The 24,476-nt window shown below is 43.4% G+C and overlaps 1 protein-coding gene across 3 annotated transcripts in view; it reads left to right on the forward strand.

The window, feature by feature from the left end:
- NOX4 (NADPH oxidase 4) overlaps positions 1-24,476 on the forward strand; it is a 428,396-nt gene that overhangs the window by 353,132 nt on the left and 50,788 nt on the right. For all 3 annotated transcript variants that reach the window (XM_082244521.1, XM_082244522.1, XM_082244523.1), the window contains one exon: positions 16,004-16,123. In XM_082244521.1, coding sequence (XP_082100647.1) covers positions 16,004-16,123 — 120 coding nt within the window. The remainder of the gene's footprint in view (positions 1-16,003; positions 16,124-24,476) is intronic.

Raw genomic sequence — 24,476 nt, forward strand, 5'->3', positions numbered from 1 at the left:
TCCTTTGTAAGTTGAGGGCAGAGGCCAGCAGCACTCTGCTCTGTTGCCAGCCCTTCTGCTGGGTTGGTGTCATCATTCTGGGACACACTCTGCTGCTGGGAAGGGACCGCCACCTTTTCACCCTGGGCCTCCAGAACTACCACAGGTGTAGGGTAGAGGTCTTGGACCCTCTGTCCCGTTGTCAGCGCTTCTGCTGTAGAAGTTTCTTGTAACTCTACAGATGCTGCTCTTGGTGTTGGACAGAGCTCTTATACCTGAAGGGTTTCACATGTACTGTCACTTTAAGGCTGGCTCCACCCAGGAGTGATGACAAGGGTCAAGGGGCAGAGTGGCCATCTTAGAGACATGTAAGGGATGCATGGATATACAGAGCTGTCTTGTAATGCATGTTGTAGTGTACAGTGAGTCCTTAATAAACAACCGTTGTTCCAGACCAGAGTCCTGTGTCTCTCACAACACGGAGAATATAACAAGAGCTCAGTGATATAAGGCCCTGATGTCAGTGGTTCTGCTGGCAAGTAAACTGCAATGCCAGTGGCCTGGCACACACCTTCCTAGGTCACCAATTGTTGCCTCCAGAGGTCAGCAGCGCTATGCCTGGATGGTTGCTCATCTGCTGTAGGCTCACTGGGAGGTCCCTCCTCAGCAGAAAAGTCTAATAAATCTCCAGTCTCTGGAATTGCTGAAAGTCCAGGACACAGACTGGTGGCACTTGGGCCCAGTGCAAACACTTTTGCAGGTGATTTATAATCCAAATCATCCTCCGATTGAAAGTCCATTAAATTTGTAATCCATGGTTGGGGCATGAACATGGCTTCCTCTTCTCCCATACCTTTATCCTGCTGCTGGACAGACGCATTCCTCCATCCAATCTCATCCTGTGCAAAAGCAGGTTCAGCCAGGCGAGTCAACACTTGCTGCATCTGCCATAAAACCTCCGTATTTAAAGCTGGAGTTGCAGGTGAGCAAAGTACACTATTACTGTGGCACATTGTCGAATCTTCAGCCAGGATTTCCAGACTGTCAGCTGGTACTTCTGGATTTTCCCAGGCAAGGGGAGCCCAGCCCTGGCGCTGAACAGAGTCAAGCAGCCGTCTGTAGGCGATCTCCAGCTCCCATTCCTGATTGGCTAGAAACTCCAAATCTTCCAGTGCCCAGTCTATATCCATGACATCCATCATCTCTTCTCTCTAATCCGCTATTTCCTCCAAACGCCACCCCGAATCGCTCCCAAAGTCAGGGTCCTTGGACAGCCTCTCTAATAACAGCCCCAGGCTGTCGTAGCCAAAGCCTTCCGTTCGGCTGTTGTCCGCTTTCCATGGGCACACTTGGGTTATATACCAATGGAGTGCTCTGTAGTCCTCATCCAACCGTATCTCCGCCTGGACCAGCCTGCTTATTTCGGCTTTCCATTCCTCATGCAGTTGTCTCCCCAAAAACGCCATTCGCACTTTCCTGGTAGGAGGGGAGTATTTTTCCCTGGCGTCGCTGCTCATGGGCAAGCGCTTCTTTCCAGAGTTCCCAGCGAATTGAATTACCCAAACGTAGTAGGACCTGCTTTGACCCTGGTTCCCTGCTATCTACTGGTATCTCTCGCAACCTCCTTTCGAATTCCGCTTCCATGGCTTGTGTCCTCTTGTAGCTTTCCTTCTGGGCTGTGGAAATCATCCCGCCGCTTGCCACCAATTGTAACAACACCCCAAGTATGAAAGGGGTTACAGTCGTCTAGGATAATCCGCTCCCGAACACCAGGACAGCTATCGACTACTCCAATCCGCCATACATGAAGCCCATATCAATAATTCCCCCCCAAGTTCGAGACAGGGCTCTGTAGTGAGGTTTAAGCAGGAATCAGACTGTTTATTAAAAAAAAGTACACGCTTTATAAACACGTTAGAAGTAATGCAGTCATCACAGGATAATGACCCAAATCCAGCCCCCAACATCACACAATGGTTCCATAACGAGCCCCCAATACACATTACTCTGAGTGTCAATACATCCCTTAGCAGACAACAGGTGAGTTCATTAGCACACTTGATAATAGGTGAATGGAAAGCCAACTCAGACAAAAGCAACATTGTTAGACAGTCAGTCTCCACATTGAACTTCCTGGAATGACCATATTAGGAGTTGTACTTCCTGTGCCTTACAGTGTATAGGAATAGGATAGATCTCCATATTTCCTGAGAGATATTGGTAATGCATATACTGTCCCATTTGAAGTAGTCCAAACCATATTCTCACTGTAAACCACCCTCCCGGTCACCCTGCATCCATAAAAGATGCAGGGTGACTTAAACACAAGAAAGCCACACAAGGCTGGACATGGTGCCTCCCAACCTCTTTAAAGGAATCTGGGGTCCACAAGCCCCATGCCCAAAGTGACTCCTGTCACAGTAATTATCTGACTTTTTTCAAAGTCTATAGAATGGTCATGTGTGTCTGGGCCTTCTTCTTGCAATGGTCTCCTAAAAATGGGCAGTCCTTGGATGGTGCAGAGAGCAGAGCTGACATGATGACATCACTCTCTGCATCATTATACTGTAATTGTGCCATGGTGACATGATGCCTGGGTCTGAAAGTATCTCCTAAACCTGGTGGGCTGAGTGATGCAGGGTTTTTGTTCAACCTGGAAAACTGAGGACATCTTGTGGTTAAAAATAAGTACTGTGTGGGACAGCTTTAGGTTGAAGGTGGGTATCTCAGCCTAAACATTTTTTTTTTTATTTTTCATACCTGTTGGAGGTATATTTTAATAATAAAGACACATTTTTGTCCAAATGTGGGCTTTAGTTAGAGGAAGGATTTGGGTAAGTGGTCCTGTGGCCAGACCATTCTCTACATACAGTATTATTACTAAGCAGTAAATGAGCCATTAAAGCTGAACTCTGGGCACAACAAAAAATACCTTTTCAGTGCACCTGCTCCCCCCATATCCCCCACCCCCTTTTTAAGTCTGGGGAGTGAAGGAGGAGGCTGAATTACTTAATGGACTCCCTGCTCGGCCGACTGTGGCACTGCCCTCTTCTCCCTGAAGCTCAAATCTGTGGGTGGCCCCGTAGTGTCATCACATAGAATGCAGGGCTTTTAACCCTGTATTGTAAGTGGTGGGGACAAGCATGTGACAGCAGCTGAGAGCAGCTTAGAGAAGAGGGACTCATAACACTGCTAGAGGGACACTGCTGGAGCACAGAAAAGGGTGATACAGCCTCTCCTGCCACCCCTGGAACTTCCTCTCATTTGCTTCCTCCCCCCCTCCAGTGCCACATTTGGCACCTTTCAGGGGGGAGGGGGAACGGGTATCTGTTTTTGACAGGTACCCTTCCCCACTTCTGGGAGATGGCGCCACGGCTCCGTCCTTCAGAAGTTTGGCCCCCTCCTTCCCCTGCAACCGAGCCAATCCAAATGCGCAGGGCACTTTGCACATGCGCAGTAGGGACCCGCCCGCGAAGCTGCAAGGCTTCACTGCCAGGTTCCCCGACCAGCAATGGCGGCGGCAGCACCCGACAGCTGATGGAAACATCAGCTGCGGTGCGGACATCACTGGACTCCAGGACAGGTAAGTGTCCTAGTATTAAAAGTCAGCAGCTACAGTATGTGTAGCTCCTGACTTTTAATTTTTTTTTTTTGGGTGGGGGGGCCGGAACTCCGCTTTAATAAGCATTTAACCCTTGCACAGTGGGGTGACCCTATTGGAAGGTATCTTTTGTATTTTTTTTATTTTTTTGAGTTGTAATTTAAAAAAGATCTCACTGAGCCATTGGTCACTGGAACAGGAAGTGTTGGGAAATCTCAGATGAGACATAGATGGCACTAAAATAGCGGAAGATCTAACCTTACCCTACCCCATAGTTTTTTTGCTGCTGTTATTAGAGAGATTTACCCTAACTTCCTGTCGCCGTGACACATTTTCATTAAAACAGGAAGTGAGAATAGCTGTCCCTAATGTTGACACAGACTGCAGCACATAGCAGATTTAGGTTGGTATGGTTACTGTACTCCTATGAACATGGTGCAGCTTCTAAAATCTGTTTTTATATTATCTCGAAGAAAAATGAAGACAGCTCTCTAGGACTCCATTTCTTCTCCCTGTCGTAGGAGTGACACATGAAATGCTCATCATATCGCCTTTTTAAAAGTGCATTTAGCATATTCTTTGTCAGGCCTCAGATTGCCGTCTCTGCGAAAATGTTCTTATTGAAATTTGTGTCATCCCCTATGAAGGCACAGACGGAATTGCTACTTGTCAAGGAAACTGACATTCTATATTCACATCCCACATTTTGTTTATTTCTCACATGCTAATCAATGTACTATTGAGTTTTTTTTTTTTTCTTTTCACAAGTCTACTGACACTGCAGCCTCTTTGTAAATACAAGTAGCAGTATTAAAAGGGAACTCTGCCTTCAATCCCATTTTCTATGATTCTCCTGCTGCTGGTTCCAAAATCAATTTGCTGTGAGATGCTAAGTTATACAGATATGCAATACGTAAACTGTTAGTTTAAAAGGAGCCTGCTAGTCGCTGGTAGTGCTGACTTCTTTTTTTTTTAAGTTGCATGTTCTGGGGTTGAAATGTAAGGTGCCCCAGCATTTCATTGCTGTATATTTCAGGTCAGTTATTGCTGCATGCTTCAGGTCAGTTACTGCTGCATGTTCGGGGTTAGTTACTGTTCCACATTCCAGGTCAGTTAATGCTGTGTATTCTAAAGAGTTATTGCTGCATTTTACTGGTCAGTTACTGCTGGAACAGTTACTGCTGCATGTTTGAGGTCAGTTACTGCTGCATGGTCAGGATCCATTACTGCTGCATTTTCAGAATTTGTTTTTGCTGCATGTCCTGGATCAGTTACTGCTGCACGTTACTATTAATTATGATGTCAAATTTCAATTTAGTTTTAGTCAGTCTTTTGACTAAAATTCCATTGTAGTTTTAGTCATATTTTAGTCATCTGAATTGTTTTAGTTTTGTTGTATTTTAGTCGACTAAAATCTCCTGTACATTTTATTCAACTAAAATCTCCAGTTCCCACCTGAACTTCTGCTTTCCTTGGAGTTCCGCCTGTCTGTTAAAACTCCAGCCCCCTTTATAGGATATGGCATGCTGTATAGGCTTAAAGATGCAAGCTCGTTCTGTCTGCCTGCTGCCTGGGAGTTCTGGCAAAATGCTCTGAAAACCACAGAAGAGGAACTCCTCAATTGGATTTGTGTCTGTCTGAATGTGATGTGGTGAGTGTTTCCCTCCCGGCAAGGTAGCAGTGCTTAGCACTGTGTAAATAACAGCCTCCCCAGACCGTCCAGGTCTTTTCTCTGGGCACTCCCTCCCTCCCATTTACTTCCCCATCCCCACTTGAAGGTCACCTCCCCATCCCTAAAGGGTAATGCACCCTGCCCTTGTGCAACCTCCTCACTCCCATTTACTTTCCCATCCCCCCTTGCAGGTCACCTCCCCATCCCTAAAGCATAATGCACCCTGCATGTGCATTCCCTCACTCCAGTTTACTTCCCCATCCCCACCTGCAGGTCACCTCCCCATCCCCAAATTATAATGCACCCTGCCCTGTGCACTCCCATTTACTTCTCCATCCCCACTTGCAAGTTACCTCCCCTACCCCACATTATAATGCACCCTGCCCTGTGCACTCCCTCACTCCCAGTTTTTTCCCCATCCCCACTTGCAGTTCACCTCCCTATCCCCAAAGTATAATGCACCCTTCCCTGTGCATTCCTTCTCTCCCATTTACTTCCCCATCCCCACTTGCAGGTCACCTCCCCATCCCCAAAGTATAATGCACCCTGCCCTGTGCACTCCCTCACTCCCATTTACTTCCACATCCCCACTTGCAGGTCACCTTCCCATCCCCAAAATATAATACACCCTGCCCTGTGCACTTCCTCACTCCAATTTACTTCCCCATCCCCACTTGCAGGTCACCTCCCCTTTCTCAAAGTATAATGCACCCTGCCCTGTGCACTCCCTCACTCCCATTTACTTCCCCATCCCCACTTGCAGGTCACCTTCCAATCCCGGAAGTATAATGCACCCTGCCTTGTGCACTCCCTCACTCCCATTTACTTCCCCATCCCCACTTGCAGGTCACCTCCCCATCCCCAAAGTATAATGCACCCTGCTCTGTGCATTCCCTCACTCCCATTTACTTCCCCATCCCCACTTGCAGGTCACCTCCCCATCCCCAAAGTATAATACACCCTGCCCTGTGCACTCCCTCACTCCCATTTACTTCCCCATCCCCACTTGCAGGTCACCTCCCCATCCCCAAAGTATAATGCACCCTGCTCTGTGCATTCCCTCACTCCCATTTAATTCCCCATTCCCACTTGCAGGTCACCTCCCCATCCCCAAAGTATAATGCACCCTGCTCTGTGCACTGCCTCACTCCCATTTACTTCCCCATCACCACTTGCAGGTCACCTCCCCATCCCCAAAGTATAATGCACCCTGCCCTGTGCATTCTCTCACTCCCATTTACTTCCCCATCACCACTTGCAGCCTGGCATTTTTATATTTTAAAGTATACTTATGTTTGTCAAAAAACAATTTTTTATTTATTTATGAAACTTGGATTTATTTATAAAGATGTTATATATCACAACGGTTAAATCTGTGTCTGCAGTGCATATTCAAACCTTAAAACCATAAATAATATCATGTTATTAGATTTTTAATCCAGGAGTATATAATGAGTTTGGAAATTCTAGAGAAATGCTTAAATACTGCATTACAATTTAGCTAAACCCATTATATTGTAGTAGACTAAATGTACTGGAGATTTTAGTCAACTAAATGAAAATTGATTTTCATCAATTTACTTAATTCCAATTTTATTTTCGTATAGTTTATCACTAAAAACATGCAGCTGACGAAAACTATAAAGAAAATATTTTCAATGACGATATTAAACAACCGTAGTTAACAAAAAAATATCTTTGTTACATAAAATTACATTCTCTATTAATTGGAAAACATAACAAAACCTGCCTGATGTAACTACCTGCTCTTTCACTAGGTCTTAGGATTTTGAAGGCACCCCTTGAATGATCAACTGGCTGTATTTGGCACCCACTCGCATCTCCACGGCCCCCAGCCGCAACTACAGCTACACCAGCTTGGGGACAATTGTTTATTAACCTCCTTGGCGGTATTCCCGAGTGTGGCTCAGGTTGGATTTCAGTGCAATTAGCGGTAACCCCGAGCCACACTCGGGGTACCGTCAGGGAGCATCGCTGGATCCTGGTAGAGGGTACTTACCTTGTCCCCGGAATCCCACGATGTGTCCCTGCAGCATACGGTGGCTGGATCTTCCGCCCGATGCTGTGATGTGACGCTCGCAGGGGGTGGAACCGGCGGCAAATTTGAAAAGTAAAACACACAAACACACTGATATATTGTAATCCTATTGAATTACATTACTAAATAAAATAAATTGACATTAGTTTACCCCCCAGTGCCCTTTCCTGCAGTTTTAGTGTAATATATATATATATATATATATATATATATATATATATATATATATATATATATATATATGTGTGTATAAAATATATGTGTATATATATATATATATATATATATATATATATATATATATGTATATATACTTTAATATGTAAAAATCACACTGTAAGGGTAATATAGGACCAAGGAATTACAGTGGATTAGATACCATAGGACTTTAATGGATAAGGTCTGGCAGTCAGGGAGCACACATAGAACGTAAAACATTCAAAAAACTTTATTTAAATGAATAAACACATGAAAGGTGCATATGTACAATACATTGTATCTGAGACAGTACATCAAAGGAATAGCAAAGGGACAATCATCATAATTCATTAGGTTTGATGCGTTACGCCAATAAGGTGAAAGGTGGCTTCATCAGGAACAATTATGGTTGATTGATGTCCTTTATAACAAATAAAGAAAATATATATGAGCAAATATGGAGAACAATTGTTTTCATAGTATTCACCTAGATAGATCTAGAGTGTACATGTTTAGTATCATACAAAACATAAACACTCCATGGTATTTCCATGCTCACCTCTCAGCAAGAAACAATCGACTTTGACATCTGCGATATCAAGCTAGCCATATCGTCTGAGGCAGATAACTCTCCAAACCTTGACCCTATGAAGGGTCAAAAATGCCAAAACGGCATTGTGGACCGGACCAAGCCCATATAATAACCAAATAGGGGTTGTGGTAGCCAACAGAGAGGGTGTATCCAGCGGGGTATATTGGTAGTAAACGTCCCATGTAATTTGGGGTAGTAAACAGCAATGCCCGTTATCTCTGAAAAGGGACAAAATATATAATAGTAAAGAAAAAGCAAAATCTAAGAAGAAATTATAAATAAAGAAAAAAACGGTAAAAAGTATATAGCCCGTGGCCCTAAGCTGTATAAAGACCAATTATATGATAGAAATATAGCAAAAATACTAATTGGTAAATAGACAAAGTCTTCAAACATAGCACAATATGTGCCAGATTCAAGGCATCATAGCTAGGGGTGTGTTAATAGCAATAAGGGCTAGTACCACAGTATATCGAAGATATAAAGGGCATATATAAAACTGGCTAGGGTAGGGATAATGCCAAAGAGTCCACAGAGAGTCCCAGAAAGGAAAATGTATATAAAGACCCCCCTATAGACATAAGGGTCCCACCTGTATGGCTGCATAAAAACCCCCATAGAATATACAAGGAAGGGAAATGGTAAACAATATAATTCCAGTACGGGTCCAAAAGTGGCCTTACCTGTATGATATAAAGAGGCAGCATGGGCTAGGACGCGAACTTTCACGGCAAAATAGCCGCTATTGTTGGCGTCCTTGCCTCGTGGCGTATAAATGGGAATGGTCCCACCGGAAGTGGGACGCCATCAGGCATCCCGCGTCACTTCCGGCGCGGGCGCAACACACTGCACATGTCCGCGGGGCCGCAGCGGAAGTAGAAGAAACCACCGCTGCGGCTGGATAGCGCACAATCCCAATAAAGGATGGGAGGAAACTAGGGACAAAAAAGGTCCCGACTCCTGTTTTGCGCCTGAATCCACAACAATTGGAGAGTAAACTGCAACAGATCGAAGGGCCAACATTGAAAACATCACGGATATCAATCAATAAACAGGTCCTAATAGAGTCATCAATATAATACAATAAGGACAATACAAATAGTTTACATACATAATAGCAGTTATTATTTATTATATAGTATACATTTGTACCTCTACAAATGTAAAATAGGCAATTGTGAATAGCAGCAACATATACAAAAACACACAATATTATCAAAACAAAACAAAAATAAAACAACATAAAACAAATATGGACGAAAAAAAATAAAAAGGGGAAGGGGTGGTTATACGGAAAAACCAGACAAGGATGAAGGGTGTGTATGATGAAAACGGTTTAAAGAAATGGTTTGTACGACACAGCCGTGTTAAGGCCAGGCCACATAGTAGCTTGTTGGTCAAAAATCCATTTTGCCTCTTTTCGTTAAATATGTTTATCTGTATCTCGTGGGTTTTTAGGTATCACCTCTAAGATGGAAAAGAAGATCATATTTGGATCGTAACTATGGTTTAGTCCAATATGCTTGTATATTGGCGTATATATCAGTCCTACTTCCAAATAATACAGGTGATCATTGATCCTTTGACAGAATTTTCTCTTAGTCTTCCCAATATAGAAAGCGCCGCACCTACACATGGCTAGGTAAACGACGTCCTCTGTTTGGCAATCGGCCCAAAATTTGGGCCTTAACACTCCTCCTCTGGGTAAGGGAAGGGTGGAACCCTCTCTGACCCAGGGACATTGGTCACACATTCCACATTGGTGGGTGCCTAATCTACCAGCGGCTCCTAATTTAGTGGTCTGAAGAGTTTTACGTTTTTTTGGGGCAAAGATAAGATCTTCCCTTATTTGCAGTCTAGCTTTTTGATAAGCTTTTTTCAAAACGTTTCCGCTATAACCTCGTGTTTTTAATCTTTCCCTAAGGGCTTGTGCTTCCCTCTCGAAATCCTCATCTCTGGTACAATTGCGGCGAATCCTTAAATACTGACTATAAGGTATATTTCATACAAGTGGTCGTGGATGGCCACTTTGATAATGCAAAATCGTATTTCCTGCTGTGTCTTTGCGGTAGAGAGACATGTACATAGTTCCATCATCAGAGAGATGGACTCTAGTATCAAGAAATGGAATATTAGTATCGCTGCATGGCACAGTAAATTTTAAATTAAATTCGTTAATGGATAGAAAGTCCTTAAAATCGGTGAGTTCTTGATGGGAACTGGCATTCTTTTGGTTAGTTGCAGCCCTATCCATTTTCCTAATATATATACTTTAACTTATTTATAGTTATTTATTATAATATATTTATGATTTTGTGTTTCAAACTTTACCATACCCGAGATGCTATAAAGAAGAACGCACAGTAAAAAAAAGAAATCATATGTAAATAGTTGGTTTTGGCTGCTCGTCTTCAAAAATTACTAGCAAAATAATTGTACCGCTTTCAGCACCTAAAATTGGAAACAATCATACTGCCAGGGAGGTTAATACTCCAGCTGACACAGCAAACTAATCAATCACATTTCACTTCTGACACTTAACAGGGCAGGTACACCCATACCAAATGTAGCACCCTCCCAGGTAGGTGCTAGGAAAAAGCATTTAATTGGCCCTGTCTGCTTATCAGGTGGGGCTGATCATTCAGCTAGGCTGTCATGTGTTTCCAGGGGTATCTGTTGAGTCTGGGGAGTCTCCCCACTGTGTCCAATGAGGGCTCTTGTTGGGCAGTGGAGGAAACCTGGCCAATAGCGTCCTGAGGCTTATAGCTATCTCAGTGGGCAGAGTCTGCCGCAATGCATCCTGGGATGGGGTATAAGTCTGAGGGGAGCACATGACAGAGCGTCTTTGGCGGGAAGCAGAGTCCCAGGAGGAGGGGGATGGCTGTCTCTCCTCCTGTCAGAGCTAGAGAAGGTGTCCTGGGCGGTCGGCCCAGAGGACGAAGGTTGAGCTGGGCTGCAGAGAGGGATCCAGAGTGCTGTGGACCGAGTGGAGCTGCTGGGCAGAAGTTTCCAGGAAAAACAGTATTGTGAGTACTCAAAACTGCCCAGGGGTCTGCCTAAGAGAAGGGACCACTCCAGAAGGTCAAAAGGGATCTGGGAGCCAGCTAACCAGTAGAGAAGGCTTGGAAAGTGAAGTGTTTAGCAGTGCAGCAGTGTATACAAGTGCTTAAGGGAGCTTAAAGTGTATACAAGAGTGCTTAAGGGAGCTTAAAGAGGACTTTATCCAGGAAAGCAGTCAGAAGTCAGTTCAGCATTAACAGGCAGCAGGCTAGCGTTAACCAGCATTAATCGGTGTTGACCGCCATCCAGCCAGCGTTAAGTCAGCGCCCATCGGCATTTTTCATTTGTCCCTAGCAATTTGTGCTTAGTTGAGCCAAAGGAGTATCCCAATCATCCCTTCTCCCATCCAAGTTACAAAATAAATACAAAAACCCAAAGATACTGGACTGGTCATTGTCTCAGTGCTCACACTTGGGGAACATGCTTAAAGGTGCTGTTGTTGCTAGCGGTAACCCAGGCGGACTTATATCCAGCAAAACGTCTGGGAATTGTGCTACACAAAGATGAGCCCAACCCATCGTTCTCCAAAGAACGTAACCATCCCCTGCCTTCAAAAACCCTTCAACCTCTGCCCCAGATGCCCAGCATGAAACCTTATGCCTGGGTGGCCCTCCACACCCCGAGGGCCCGTTGGATACCTGCCTGCAGAAGACTTAGGCACCAAAGGTCCATTCCTACAGCATTTAGGTGGACCCCATACCATGACCTGAGAGAATCTTTTCCCTACGCTGTCCCCTTGCAATTGATACCAGAAGCACCACCTACCCCCCAAGAGACCACCAGGTCTACACCCCGCCCCACCCCGTCCTCCACCAATAAGGTAGGACCTATCTTTTATCCTTCTTTAACAATTAACTCCTATTCTGCTGTAGCCTAGACTGTCAAACCCAGTCATGTAGGCCTCCCGCTTAGGCTGCGCCTACATCTGCAGGCCTGAGTTTTAATATATATTTCAAAGCATTGCGTGTTTATGTGCATTTTTTTCACTCTCCAGCATGCTTTATATTATTGCAGCATATTAATTTAACATGGACTGGTAACACTCTACAATGCATATCTGAGTTCAGATCTGTGTACAACGATGTGCTGTAATGCAAGTCCTGCTTTGCTGCAAGTGCTTGCTATGGGGGCTAATGGAGCAGAGGATGAGCCAATGGGGAACCCCAGAAGAGAAGGTTTGAGGCTGCTCTATACAATACTATTGCACAGAGCAGGTAATTAATGTTTGATATTTTAATAAAGAAAAATAAAAAACTTTAACTTTACAATCCAGAAAATAACCACTGGTGCAGAATCAAAGCCAGATGAAGGGGGTTTGCAGCATAACGCCTGAAACAGGTTTGGCTGCCACGTTTTAATAGATCCCTAAAATGAATGTCTGGACCAATCCATAGGGGATGATGTTCTTATACTCAACAGTCCTAGAAAAATGTCAGCTTGAATTTAATTGGTTGACAGGTAACAGAATGTTCCCTTTCCTTACATCCTCTAGTGCGAAGACCCAGAATAGCATCACCTGTGTGAAATCTGCATATAAAGCTCTGACTCCCAAAGGCATATATACTAATATGATCCTCATCTGTTTCCTAGATCAGAGATTAGCAACCCTATTATAGTCCTATTTGTCCCATCATTTGTTCTGATAGGAAGACTTTGACTGAAAAAACTGATTATTCTATTCAATTCAACATGATATTAGAAGATACATTAATAGTAAATTGGTTAGACCCATAATCTCATTATCTGTTATCAGTGATAATGTGCTACTGGCAGATTTTCCAGTTTAATTTTTTTTTTTTATGGATCTAAATAGAGGTGGAGAATTTTGTAATCCATGCATTGCCATTAAAAGCAAATGACACTTCAAACTGGTATTTAACCACTTTAAGACCGGAAGGATTTGCCCCCCTAATGACCTGGCCCTATTTTGCGATTCAGCACTGCGTTACTTTAACGGAAAATTGCGCGGTCGTGGGAAGCTGTACCCAAATAAAATTGATGTCCTTTTTTCCCACAAATAGAGCGTTCTTTTGGTGGTATTTGATCACCTGTGCGATTTTTATTTTTTGCGCTATAAACAAAAAAAGAGCGACAATTCTGAAAAAAAAAAAACAATATTTTTCACATTCTGCTATATAACATTCTCAAAAAAAATGTAAAAATCAAAATTTTTTAACATTTTAGGCAAATTTGTTTTCTGCTACATATTTTTGGTAAAAAAAAATTGCAATAAGCGTATTTTGATTTTTTTTTGTGCAAAAGTTATCGCGCCTACTAACTACGGGAAAGATTTATGTCATTTTCATTTTTTTTTTTTTTACTAGTAATATCGGCGATCTGCGATTTTTTGCAGGACTGCGACATTGCGGCGGACAGATCGGACCCCTAACTGACATTACTGTAATAATGACACTGGCAGGGAAGGGGTTAACCCTATGGGTGATGAATGGGTTAAATTGAGCCTACGGGAGTGATTCTAACTGTGGAGGGGCGTGGCTTCTGAAATGACCATAGAGACCTGTGTTCCTATATAGAAGGATCACATGAGCTCTGTGATCATTTCAGGGAGAAGAGCGGTTGGCTGTGTTTACAACAGCCGACCGTCCTTCTCCCTCAGCGGGGAACGATCGTGGGTGTCAGGCGGCAATCGGAGCTGACTGGCCCGTGCATTGGCTTCCCCGCTGCCGAGTGGAGGCGGGAGCGTGCCGCCCTCATTTTGCGCAGGAGAGCCATCCTGCCGCAATAAACAGGCGGTGGGTGGTCGGGAAGTGGTTACCCACTTCAATACTGGGCACTTTCACCCCCTTCCTGCCCAGGCCCATTTTCAGTGTTCAGTTATGTCATACTTTAAGTGACAATTCCTCGGTCATTCAACGTTGTACCCATAAGACATTTTTATCATTTTTTCACACAAATAGAGCTTTGGTGGTATTTAATCACCACTGGGTTTTTTATTTTTTGCTAAATAAATGATAAAAATTTTGGAAAGAATGACATGTTTTTAATTGTTTGTCTTATAAAATTTTGCAAATCAATAATCTTTCTTCAAAAATGTAGGTCAAACTGTTTTCTGCTACATTTATTTGGTGAAAATAACCCAAATCAGTGTTTATATATATATATATGTATATATATATGAAAATTGATCAGTCCTGATGTACTGACACCCTATCTCAATTCTTGAGGCCCAAAAATGGCAGGACAGTACCCAGAAAAGTACCCTTTTTTGGAAAGTAGATATTCTCAGGTATTTAGTAAGAGGCATGGCGAGTCGCCAGTGCAGTACAGTGTAATCATATAACTGGTGGGGTGGTTATAAGGGACACTGACTGGTGTTTGTATGTAAAAAAAAAAAAAAAAACAAGTAAAAACATTTTTACTAATTTTTTTTAATTAATTTTTTCTTTTTTTTTATAATTTTCTTTTTTTAACACACTGTAACTGAAGCAATACAGTGTTACCATAGTAACACTATACTGATCTGGGGAAGTGATCAGGATTTTCTTTTTACACATTATGATTGCTTATACCAATGAATTTCATTGGTATGAGTAACCACTTTATGGAATAAAACTGGTTTATTCGGTGTCTTGTTGTGATTAGCTGTGATTGGCCAAAGCTAATCACATCGTACAGATGAGCTGTGATTGACTTTGTCTGTACCATGTGATCACAGCCAGCAACACAATTGTATACAATGGATGGCATGAAAGGAAGCCATTCATTGTTTACAACTGTCATGTGATCTGCTGTGATTGGTCACAGTGATCACATGGTACTGGCAGAGGGCCAGTACAGTAATCAGTCATTGGCTGTGTCCAGTGACGTCCTCCCACAACAACAGTGCTCCTGGCCAACAGTCATTGTACTTAAGGTGTTAAAGCTACACTTCAGATGGATATAAAAGACCCAAATGAATGCAGCTATGTATTCCAAAATATATTTTTAAATAAGAACATGAACTGGACTCGGTATCAGCCTCTTTCTGTACAGCAGAGCTCAGACTCGTAAAGGAAGAAGCAGCATAAGGAGCTAGTCAGTTGTGCTTCAGTGCTCATGTTTTAACATGGGGCACGCTGATAGAAGGAGAGAACAGAGTGACTAAGAGATGAGCTCTCTAGTCTGCTTCTTTTCCTTTCACTGTCCAGTCACAGGCTGGGGGAGGGACAAGACCTTAAGACCTTTAAGTGTCACTTAACTGCAACAGAGAAAAAAACAGATCTCCTGTGCAGCCAAATAGTGTCAATAGACTCTAGTTCTTCACTTTGCTCAATTACATGTATGTATGTATATATATATATATATATATATATATATATATATATATATATATATATATACACACAAACTTGCATATGCACATGACCCTAGTCAGTATTAGGTCTCATTGTCAAGTTTCTTGAGTACCTTGAAGGACAATGTAAATGAATTTAAATGTGAGAAAAAGCATCACAGAAGCAAATGAAAACATACAGCATCATGCTTTACAGTATAAAGGACCTTATCGCTATCATAAAGCAGAGACATGCACATTGCTTTATTGTCTCTGAGCTCTGGTGCCTTAAAATATAAATGAAACAATTTACAATAATAGCAATTCTGATGGCCAAAATTTTACCAAAATTCTACCAATATTTTACCAAAACTTCTGAACGATTTAAGATCATTGTTGAGATCTGGTATGATTATGTTTTTCATTTAATATAGCAGTCTATTTATTTTACTTTACAAACTACTTTGAACCATTATTAGGAAAAAAATGTGGAAAAATATTCATTATCATCTTGTATATACAACAAATCACTTACTGGCTACAATATGTTTGTTTTTTTCTGTCCACAGAATTTACATTGATGGTCCCTTTGGAAGTCCTTCAGAAGAAGCCTTGAACTATGAGGTCAGCCTCTGTGTCGCTGGAGGCATCGGTGTCACTCCATTTGCATCAATTCTTAACCAGTTACTGTACGTATACCACCTCTACATTTATCATTGTAAAGCAGTAGACGTGCAATTCGTTTCACTCCAAATCTAAATTTGGACACATTTTTGGTTATTCCGAGATTCAGATGTATCAGAATTTCCAAATAACAATAGTAATGAATTTTGTTAAAATTAATTTTATTTTGTTGATTCATTTTCTAAGGAATTCCACATTTTTAGAATGATTCAAATTCGAATCGGTCAAAAGTTTATTGACCGATCGGAAATCTGTGTGCAGAATAGCTGGTTGTTAAGGAGCGGGCCAGGAAGTCGGCTGCTCCGATCTTAACAACTGATGACTCATCAGCTGTCAGCGAGTTTCCCCACTGACAGCTACATGTAAACAAAAGAATGCTGGCAATAGAAAATACAGAAAAAAAAAAAAACAGTGTGGGGTTCCCCCTATGCAAACCAGGCCCCTCGGGTCTGGTATGGATTTTAAGGGCAACCCCACACCAAAATGTAAAACAAAAACATAATAGGGTCCCCTTCAAAATCTATACTAGACCCTTATGTGAGCATGCAGCCTGGCAGGTCAAGAAAGGAAGGGGGGGGGGGGTAGACGAGCGAGCGCCCCCTCTACTGAACCATACCAGGTCACATGCCCTCAACATGGGGGTTGCTTTGGAATAGGGGGGCTCCTCCCCATGTTAATGATGACAAGGGTCTCTGGTGGTTGTGGGGGTCTGCGGGTGGGGGGGCTTATCAGAATCTGGAAGCCCCCATTGACAAGGGGGCCCCCAGATCCTGCTCCCCATGTGAATTAGCATGGAGTGCATTTTACCCCTACTCATTCATCAAAAAACGTGTAAAAAAAAATACAGACAGTTTTTGACAATTCTTTTATTAAAAAAAAAAACAAAAACAATGTCCCCTAAAGTAAATCCTGAGTCAATCATGATGAACGCCTCCACCCCGAAAAATAAAAGTCTGCACCCCGTCAAAGGCTTCTGCCATCTTACAGCTAAGAGGCGGGTCACCTGATGACATCCCTGGATGCCTCTGCGCCCTTGTGATGTTATCGACCGGGGCATGCACCCCCCATGGTGAGGGCATGTGGCCTGCAATGATTCAGAAGAAGGAGAGGGGGTTGCTCGCTTTCCCCCTCTCCTTTCCTGACTTTCCAGGCTGCATGCTCAGATAAGGGTCTGGTATAGATTTTGGCCCCATGCCATTTTTGAAAAAGATAAAAAATGTTATTTTCCTTTATTTTCCATTTTCATTTACAGTCAAAAACAATAAATAAGGAAGTTTGTGTAGTTATTAACAAGAAAGTGTGTTATTTGACTATGTTATCAATGTGTATTAATGTAGCAGAAAAGGGATTTTATCAGGGGTCTGTGGGAAGGTCCAGTGGTCGTTCTGCTACATTAGTGTTCTGTCAGCAGCTTTGTGTGTTCCTCCAAACTCATGGCTACATTTTCTAACTTTCTGCCTCCTTTTCTCTCCTGCCAACATCACTTCCTGTTTAATCGCTTGCGGACCGCCTGCCACAGTTTTACGTAGGTACTTTTACATTAAATAGCGGGGTTATGGCGGTGCCCCCCCCTTCTGTCGCTTACCGGTCGTTTTTCCAGCTTACTGGAGCCATTGGTAGCAGGGAAAACAATCCGTTCCTCTCCCCTTCTAGGCAGGAAGTCGAGTGAGGGCAAGCTGGCCCCCACTCGACTTTATGGCCTTGGAGAACTGGAGGCCTTAAAGGACCCATTTTTTCTCATGATGAAAAAATTTCTTTTTTTTTTTGCTTTTTAGTGTAGATGTGAGATCTGGGGTCTGTTTGACCCCAGATCTCACATTAAGGCCTCATGCACACGGGGCGTTAGAAAAAACGTGCTGCAAAGCTAGTTCTGACGCCGGAAAAAAGCAGCTGTAAAAACGTGCTTTCAGTAGCTTTTTCCATTTGCGTTATTGCACATTTTGCCACGTCGCTTTTAGCAGCGTTTTTTTCTGCCTCCATTCAAAATCAATGGTTCCCCATGGGAGCCTACTGAATGGAAGTCGACTTGCGCTGTGAGAATCTTGAGGGGGAACTCCACACCAAAATGGGAACAAACGGCGTGGGGGTCCCCCCAGGTTCCAAACCAGGCCGTTCGGGTCTGGTATGGAATTTGAGGGTAGCCCCACGCCGAAAAAATGGTGTGGGCCCCCCTCCCAAAATCTATACCAGACCCTTAGCTAAGCATGCAGCCCGGCAGGCCAGGAAAGGGGAGGGACGAGCGAGCGGCCCCACCCCCCCGGACCACACCAGGCCACATGCCCTCAACATGGGGGGTGTTGGTGCTTTGAGGCAGGGGGAGCTCTGCACCCCCCACCCCAAAGCACCTTGCCCCCACATCCCAGGTAATTTGCCTTGCATACTCTGGATGTTGTTTGAGCTATTCGGACCTATTTGGCAGCCACTGAGTCATTTCGGCGGTCAGACTCGCCCTTTGTGATAACCGACGGGGCACAGAAGGGGCTTCCTGCTTCCACTGCTACCATTTCCAGATGGGTCAAACAGACGGTGGCCCAGGCTTGTTTGCCTAGGGGTTGGGTTCCCTCCTTCCCGCCACATTCTACTCGGGCACACACAGCTTCTTGGGCCTTCTGTCATCAGGCATTAGTGGCGCAGGCAGGTGTGCATGGTGGCCACTGGTCATCAGTGCTAACTTTTTCCAAGTTTTACAAAATGGATGTTTTGGCATCTGTGGATGCCTCCTTTGGCTGCAATGTTTTTTGCAGGCTGAGATTTAGAGGGTCTGTTTTTCCCTCTTGAGGGTGTATTTCAGGTTGGGCTCGTGTTGTTCTAGTTGAGCTACTATTACCTGGATTGGCTTGTGTTTAGCCTTGGGTTTGTTATTTCCAGCCCACATGTTTGACACTGCTTTGGGATGTCCATATGGTACATAATATAGAGCTGGGTCTGTCAATGAACGGAAGAGAAAATAGGATTTTTGTACTTACTGTAAAATCTTTTTCTGAGTTCATTGACAGACACAGCACCCACCCCTCTTAGGAGTTTTTATGCTTCTGTTACTGCTTGTTACAAAACTGAGTATCTCTAAGCAGAGAGTGGGATTATGCCAGCTGAGGATGGCCCACGGGGCGTAGCCAAGCTTTTGTGTTGTCTGCCTAGTAATACTCCTGCAAAGGGCAGCATAACCCTATGGTACAGAATATGGAGCTGTGTCTGTCAATGAACTCAGAGAAAAGGATTTTACAGCGAGTAGAAAAATCCTATTTTTTGTCCTCGTGTGTGATTGGGTATTTTTTGCAAAGTGAAGGTTTTCCTCATTTACTAAGCACTGGAGAAAATGCCTTCCAGAGTTCAACCGCACTTGAAAAGTGCACAGTAAATTTGCCTTTAGTAAATCAACCCAAAAATGTTTTCATGTGTTCTAACCCGCCACTACTTTACTAGGGATGATCGAACGGTTCGGGTCGACCATCGGTTCGACCCGAACATTGGCTGTTCGAGGTTCGGCCGAATTCCGAACTTTTTGCTGAAAAGTTCGGAATTCGGCAACCAGAACCGACCAAAATGCAATGGGACAGGAAATGGGCTTTAAAAGCCCATGATTGGACCAGAACCATTAGTAAAAGCCAATTGAGGGGGCAGGAGAATGCTAGGAATGTGATTGGAGTGACTAGGGGGTCCATAGGCCAATCATTAGTGAATACGCCGCCCAGGATATAAGATAGCCCCGCCAAAATCCTAGCATTGTAATACAGGGACATGGAAGAGAGTGGAAGCAGTTCTGTTACTTCTGCTTCAAAAGTGTCATTTAGCATTTATTAGTGTGAGGAAAGGGATATCTAGTGTAGTTAGGGTGCTATTTTCTACTTTAGTTATATTCAAAAATCTAGTTTCTGTAGGGAAAGTGTTAAGTGCCAGGGTGACCGTAGTGTAGTGTAAGGTGAACTGACTCTGACTGCTATGGCAGGGTGACCAAACCCTTCCATGTCAGGGTGACCACTATAGAGAAAAGATTGTTTCTCCTAGGTCACTTATAGAACAGCGATATGGCTTCTCGCCTGTCAGCCTGCTTTTTGCTGCAGGCATTTATAGGGATTTTTTGAGGACATGTTTGGAGTCAGGCAAAACATCTGAACTTGTGTATAGGGGTATATATACACACATACTTATATGTATATATACACCTACACATATATAGGTGTGAAAGTAGCAGAACCCTATGCTTGCGCTAATTAAATAATTAACAGGCATAGGACTTCGCTCCTATCACACCTATATATGTGTAAGTGTATAAATACATATACGTATGTGTGTGTATATATACCCCTATACACAAGTTCAGATGTTTTGCCTGCCTCCAAAGACCCCAAAAAAATGCCCAACAAAATGTCTGCGCCAAAAAAGAAACGCCCAGGTGTGTTATTGCAGGCTTTTTTTGGGGGCATTTTTTGGGGTTTTTTAGAGGCAGGCATGACATCTGAACTTCTGTATAGGGGTATATATATATACACACACACACATATATAGGTGTGAAACTAGCAGAACCCTATGCTTGCGCTAATTAAATAATTAACAGGCATATGTCTCCGCTCCTATCACACCTATATATGTGTAAGTGTATAAATACATATAAGTGTGTGTGTATATATACCCCTATACAGAACACACATACTTATATGTATTTATACACTTACACATATATAGGTGTGATAGGAGCGGAGCCATATGGGTGTTAATTATTTAATTAGCGCAAGCATAGGTTTATGCTACTTTCACACGTATATATGTGTAGGTGTATATATACATATAAATATGTGTGTATATTTACCCCTATACACAAGTTCAGATGTTTTGCCTGCCTCCAAAGACCCCAGAAAAATGCCCAAAAAAAAACGCTTGCTGCAAACCCGGCAAGTTGTGAAAATAGCGGAGCCATATCCCTGTTCTATATTACGTCTAATACAAACAAACTTTTTTTTCTGGTTCTGGACATGCTACAGAGCTGAAACTTCACAGGTACACTAGACCCCCCAGACACTAAATCCAAAGAAATCTCTTTTTTTTTTTTCAATAATTGGCTCTCTATCAAAAATTACAATTTTTAAGAACTTTTTTCTGTGTGATCCCTGGGGCATGACCCAGAACCCTAGGCACTTTTTAGGGGCATTTATTGGGTTTTAGGGCTTCAAAATGGTGTTTTTTGATTACCGAAGTTCGGGTCCCATTGATTTCAATGGGGTTCTGAAATGTGGGCCGAACTTTCTGGAAGTTCTGGTGTTCTGGTCGAACCGAACTTTTCAAAAGTTCGATCATCCCCAAACTTTACTATAAAATGTATTTTTGTTTCTGTTCTTGTTGCAGAAGTTACAAGTTTTTGCTGGATTTTCATTTTAAGGAAAATGCCAAAGCCTAAGGTGCAATAACAATAGAAGTCAACTGTAGCACTACTAGTAACTAGATTGATACATTTTTAAAGGGATGTTGGCCTTCAGTTTACCAACAGTTACATTACAATTGCTCAAAATCAATTCATTTACAGTAAAGTTCCAGAAATATTCATCATAAATGTAGTTCTTTTCTCTAGATGGATGATATAATAGGCGCCAGTCACTTTAGTCGATTTTAAAGTAGGAAAGACGTTTATTGCACAGGGCTGGGACAAGGGGTGGGCAGGAGGGATCGCTGCCCTGGGTGCAGCAGTTTACTGTATGGATGGGGGTGCCATTAAGCTCATTCTGATACAAGGCATTTTGACAAGCGGATAACTGCTGGGGGTAGCATCCCCTAAGCTCACACATAATGAAGGAGGAGAGGGGAGCGGTTTGGCTTCTTTGCCCTGGGTGCTGTTTGACCTTGTCCTGGCACTGGGTATGCAATATGGGAAGGAAGGAGAGGCCCAGATCAGGATATCTCAAAGTACACTGGATCTCAACATCAACCTAGGCCTCAGTCCCTTCCAGATCTTTCTCAAGGTCTCTTATTCTCTGATTATTTTTCTAATCACTCACTGATGGCTGGACCTTATTTAGACCATGGGCTGCTAGGTTGATGAGGTTCTGGTGGTATCTTAATATTCACTTTCAAGGAAAGACACCATGGAAATGTTCCTGTGTATAACTTACCACTTAACCATACCTCCCTCATGTCTATATGTGGAGGGACAGTTGCAGCTTGTTTCTTCAGGCCCCTACACTCTCTTCTTTCAGCGGGCCAACACCTTCAATGATTCCTACCAAGAGGGGAGATACCTGCATTTTTCCATGTTCCTAGTCCCAAGGTCTAGGATAGACTAACCTCTAAACAGACATCCTCACAGTGCCAAAGTCCAGGAAGATGAACAATATAGGCTATGTGGGACTTTAAGTGAGACACCAGCAGGTAATGCCCCGCGTCTCCATCCATGTATCAGAAAAGCTGAAAGTTGAAAGGATTAAAAGAGGTGCATAGAAGCCAGCCAGCCCCCAGTCTGATGTACTCACACTCCAGTCTGCCACCAACCAAGTAGACCTGTCTCCAGATATAAATAAAGAACAGGGGTTTAGTTGACACGCATTTGCAAATGCATGTGTAAGCTGCAAGGCCTCTACATGGCACGGTATACTGTATCCCCCAAGGGGATGGAGGTGTATGCTTCTCAGCTAGTCCTTTTCAGTTTTGTACCATCGCTACAACATAGCTATTAGAGCTATGATATATTAGACCAGTCATAGATGGCAGCGGGTTGGGGGAGGTTTGGGCTGCCTCCCTCCCATCTGTCTCCCATCTATCCATTAGCAGCCATGTGCTTTCATTATGGAGACACTCAAAATAGTAAGTGTTAGGACTGCAAGTAACACAGGGTGCCGTGTAGAGGCCTTGCAGCTTACACATGCGTTTGCAAATGCGTGTCAACTAAACCCCTGTTCTTTATTTATATTGTGAGACAGGTCTACTTGGTTGGTGGCAGACTGGAGGGTGAGTACATCAGACTGGGGGCTGGCTGGCTTCCATGCACATCTTTTAATCCTTTCAACTTTCAGTTTTTCTGATATAAGTCTAGGAAGATAGAGAACAGGAAGTGGCTCAGAAATGTAACATGATTGTAAAGCTTGATTTTTTTTTCCATTAAAATAATAAACATGTTATACTTACCTGCTCTGTGCAGTGGTTTTGCACAGAGCAGCCCAAATCCTCCTCTTCTCGCGTTCCCCGCTGGTGCTCCTAGCTCCTCCCTCTTGTTGGTGCCCCCACAGAAAGCAGCTTCCAATAGGGGCACCCAACCCGAGCTGGTGCTCTGTGTGTCTATTCACACACGGAGCCACATTTTGGCCCCACCACGCTGTCATCTGATTGGCTCACTGGTTGTGATTGACAGCAGTGGGAGTAATTGGGGGGCTGCTGCACACAGATGTTTTTTTACCTTCATGCATAAAATGCATAAAGGTAAAAAACCATGTGCTTTTACAACCACTTTAACAAGCACTTTTTTAAGCATGCCTCAGTGGGTCCCCTGATTGGCCAGTCTATTAAACGTCCATAACATAGAATCAGATCTCTCTTGCACACTCTGCTGAAGCAAACCTAAACAGCACGTGACAGAAATAAATACACTGCATTAGAGAAAAATTCATGTGGAGGTACAGTTTGACTAAGAAACTCACAAAAATGTGTAGCCTGGTCCCACGGCTAGTATCATTCAGACTGTTGTTTGTTATTAAAGTTCTGCAAAGGCAGTGACTTTGAGAATTATGGGAGATATAGTTCCGGGAGGAGCCAGGACCATAGATTGCTATGCAAAAGGACTCGTCTCCCAGGGAGTAATGTGACTCGCGGAGCCTGCTGGGAGTGTCTTTATAAAGGGGGACGGGATCAACATTCGCTCTCTTGCCTCGAGGACAGCGTGCTGTGAAGGAAGGACAGAGCTGCTGCGGATCGCAGAGGAGCAGGCCGGAGGCCTAGTAGCGGACACTGGAGCTGAGACGAGTGGTGTGTGTAGAGGAGTCTCGGTAGTATGACCGAGTAGAAGGACGCCTGACAGGCCGAGATAGAGGGTCGCTGAGCAGAGCGGGGCCTAGTTGCAGTGCGGAGCGGAGCTCCCGATATTGGGTGAGAGACATTCCGCATCTACATCTCCATTTATCACGTACCTAGACTGAGTCAGGGCAGAACTGCTGTACGGTTGAGTAGCAGGCCATATTGAGTTCTAAAATCTCCAGTGGACACTGCAATTATACATAGTGCGTGGTGAGCGAACAAGGCCTTAAGTTCTTTTACAGTATCAGGTTGTTTGCCTATAGGAAAGCATCAAGATCTGTTTCTCATTCATCTTTGTGGATTACAGTTACTAACTACTTTGGGGATTACAGTTATTGATCACCTTTACTTGGATTACAATTACTT

This window comes from Pelophylax lessonae (genome assembly GCF_965119305.1).
Source record: "Pelophylax lessonae genome assembly, chromosome: 2".
Lineage (NCBI taxonomy): Eukaryota > Metazoa > Chordata > Amphibia > Anura > Ranidae > Pelophylax > Pelophylax lessonae.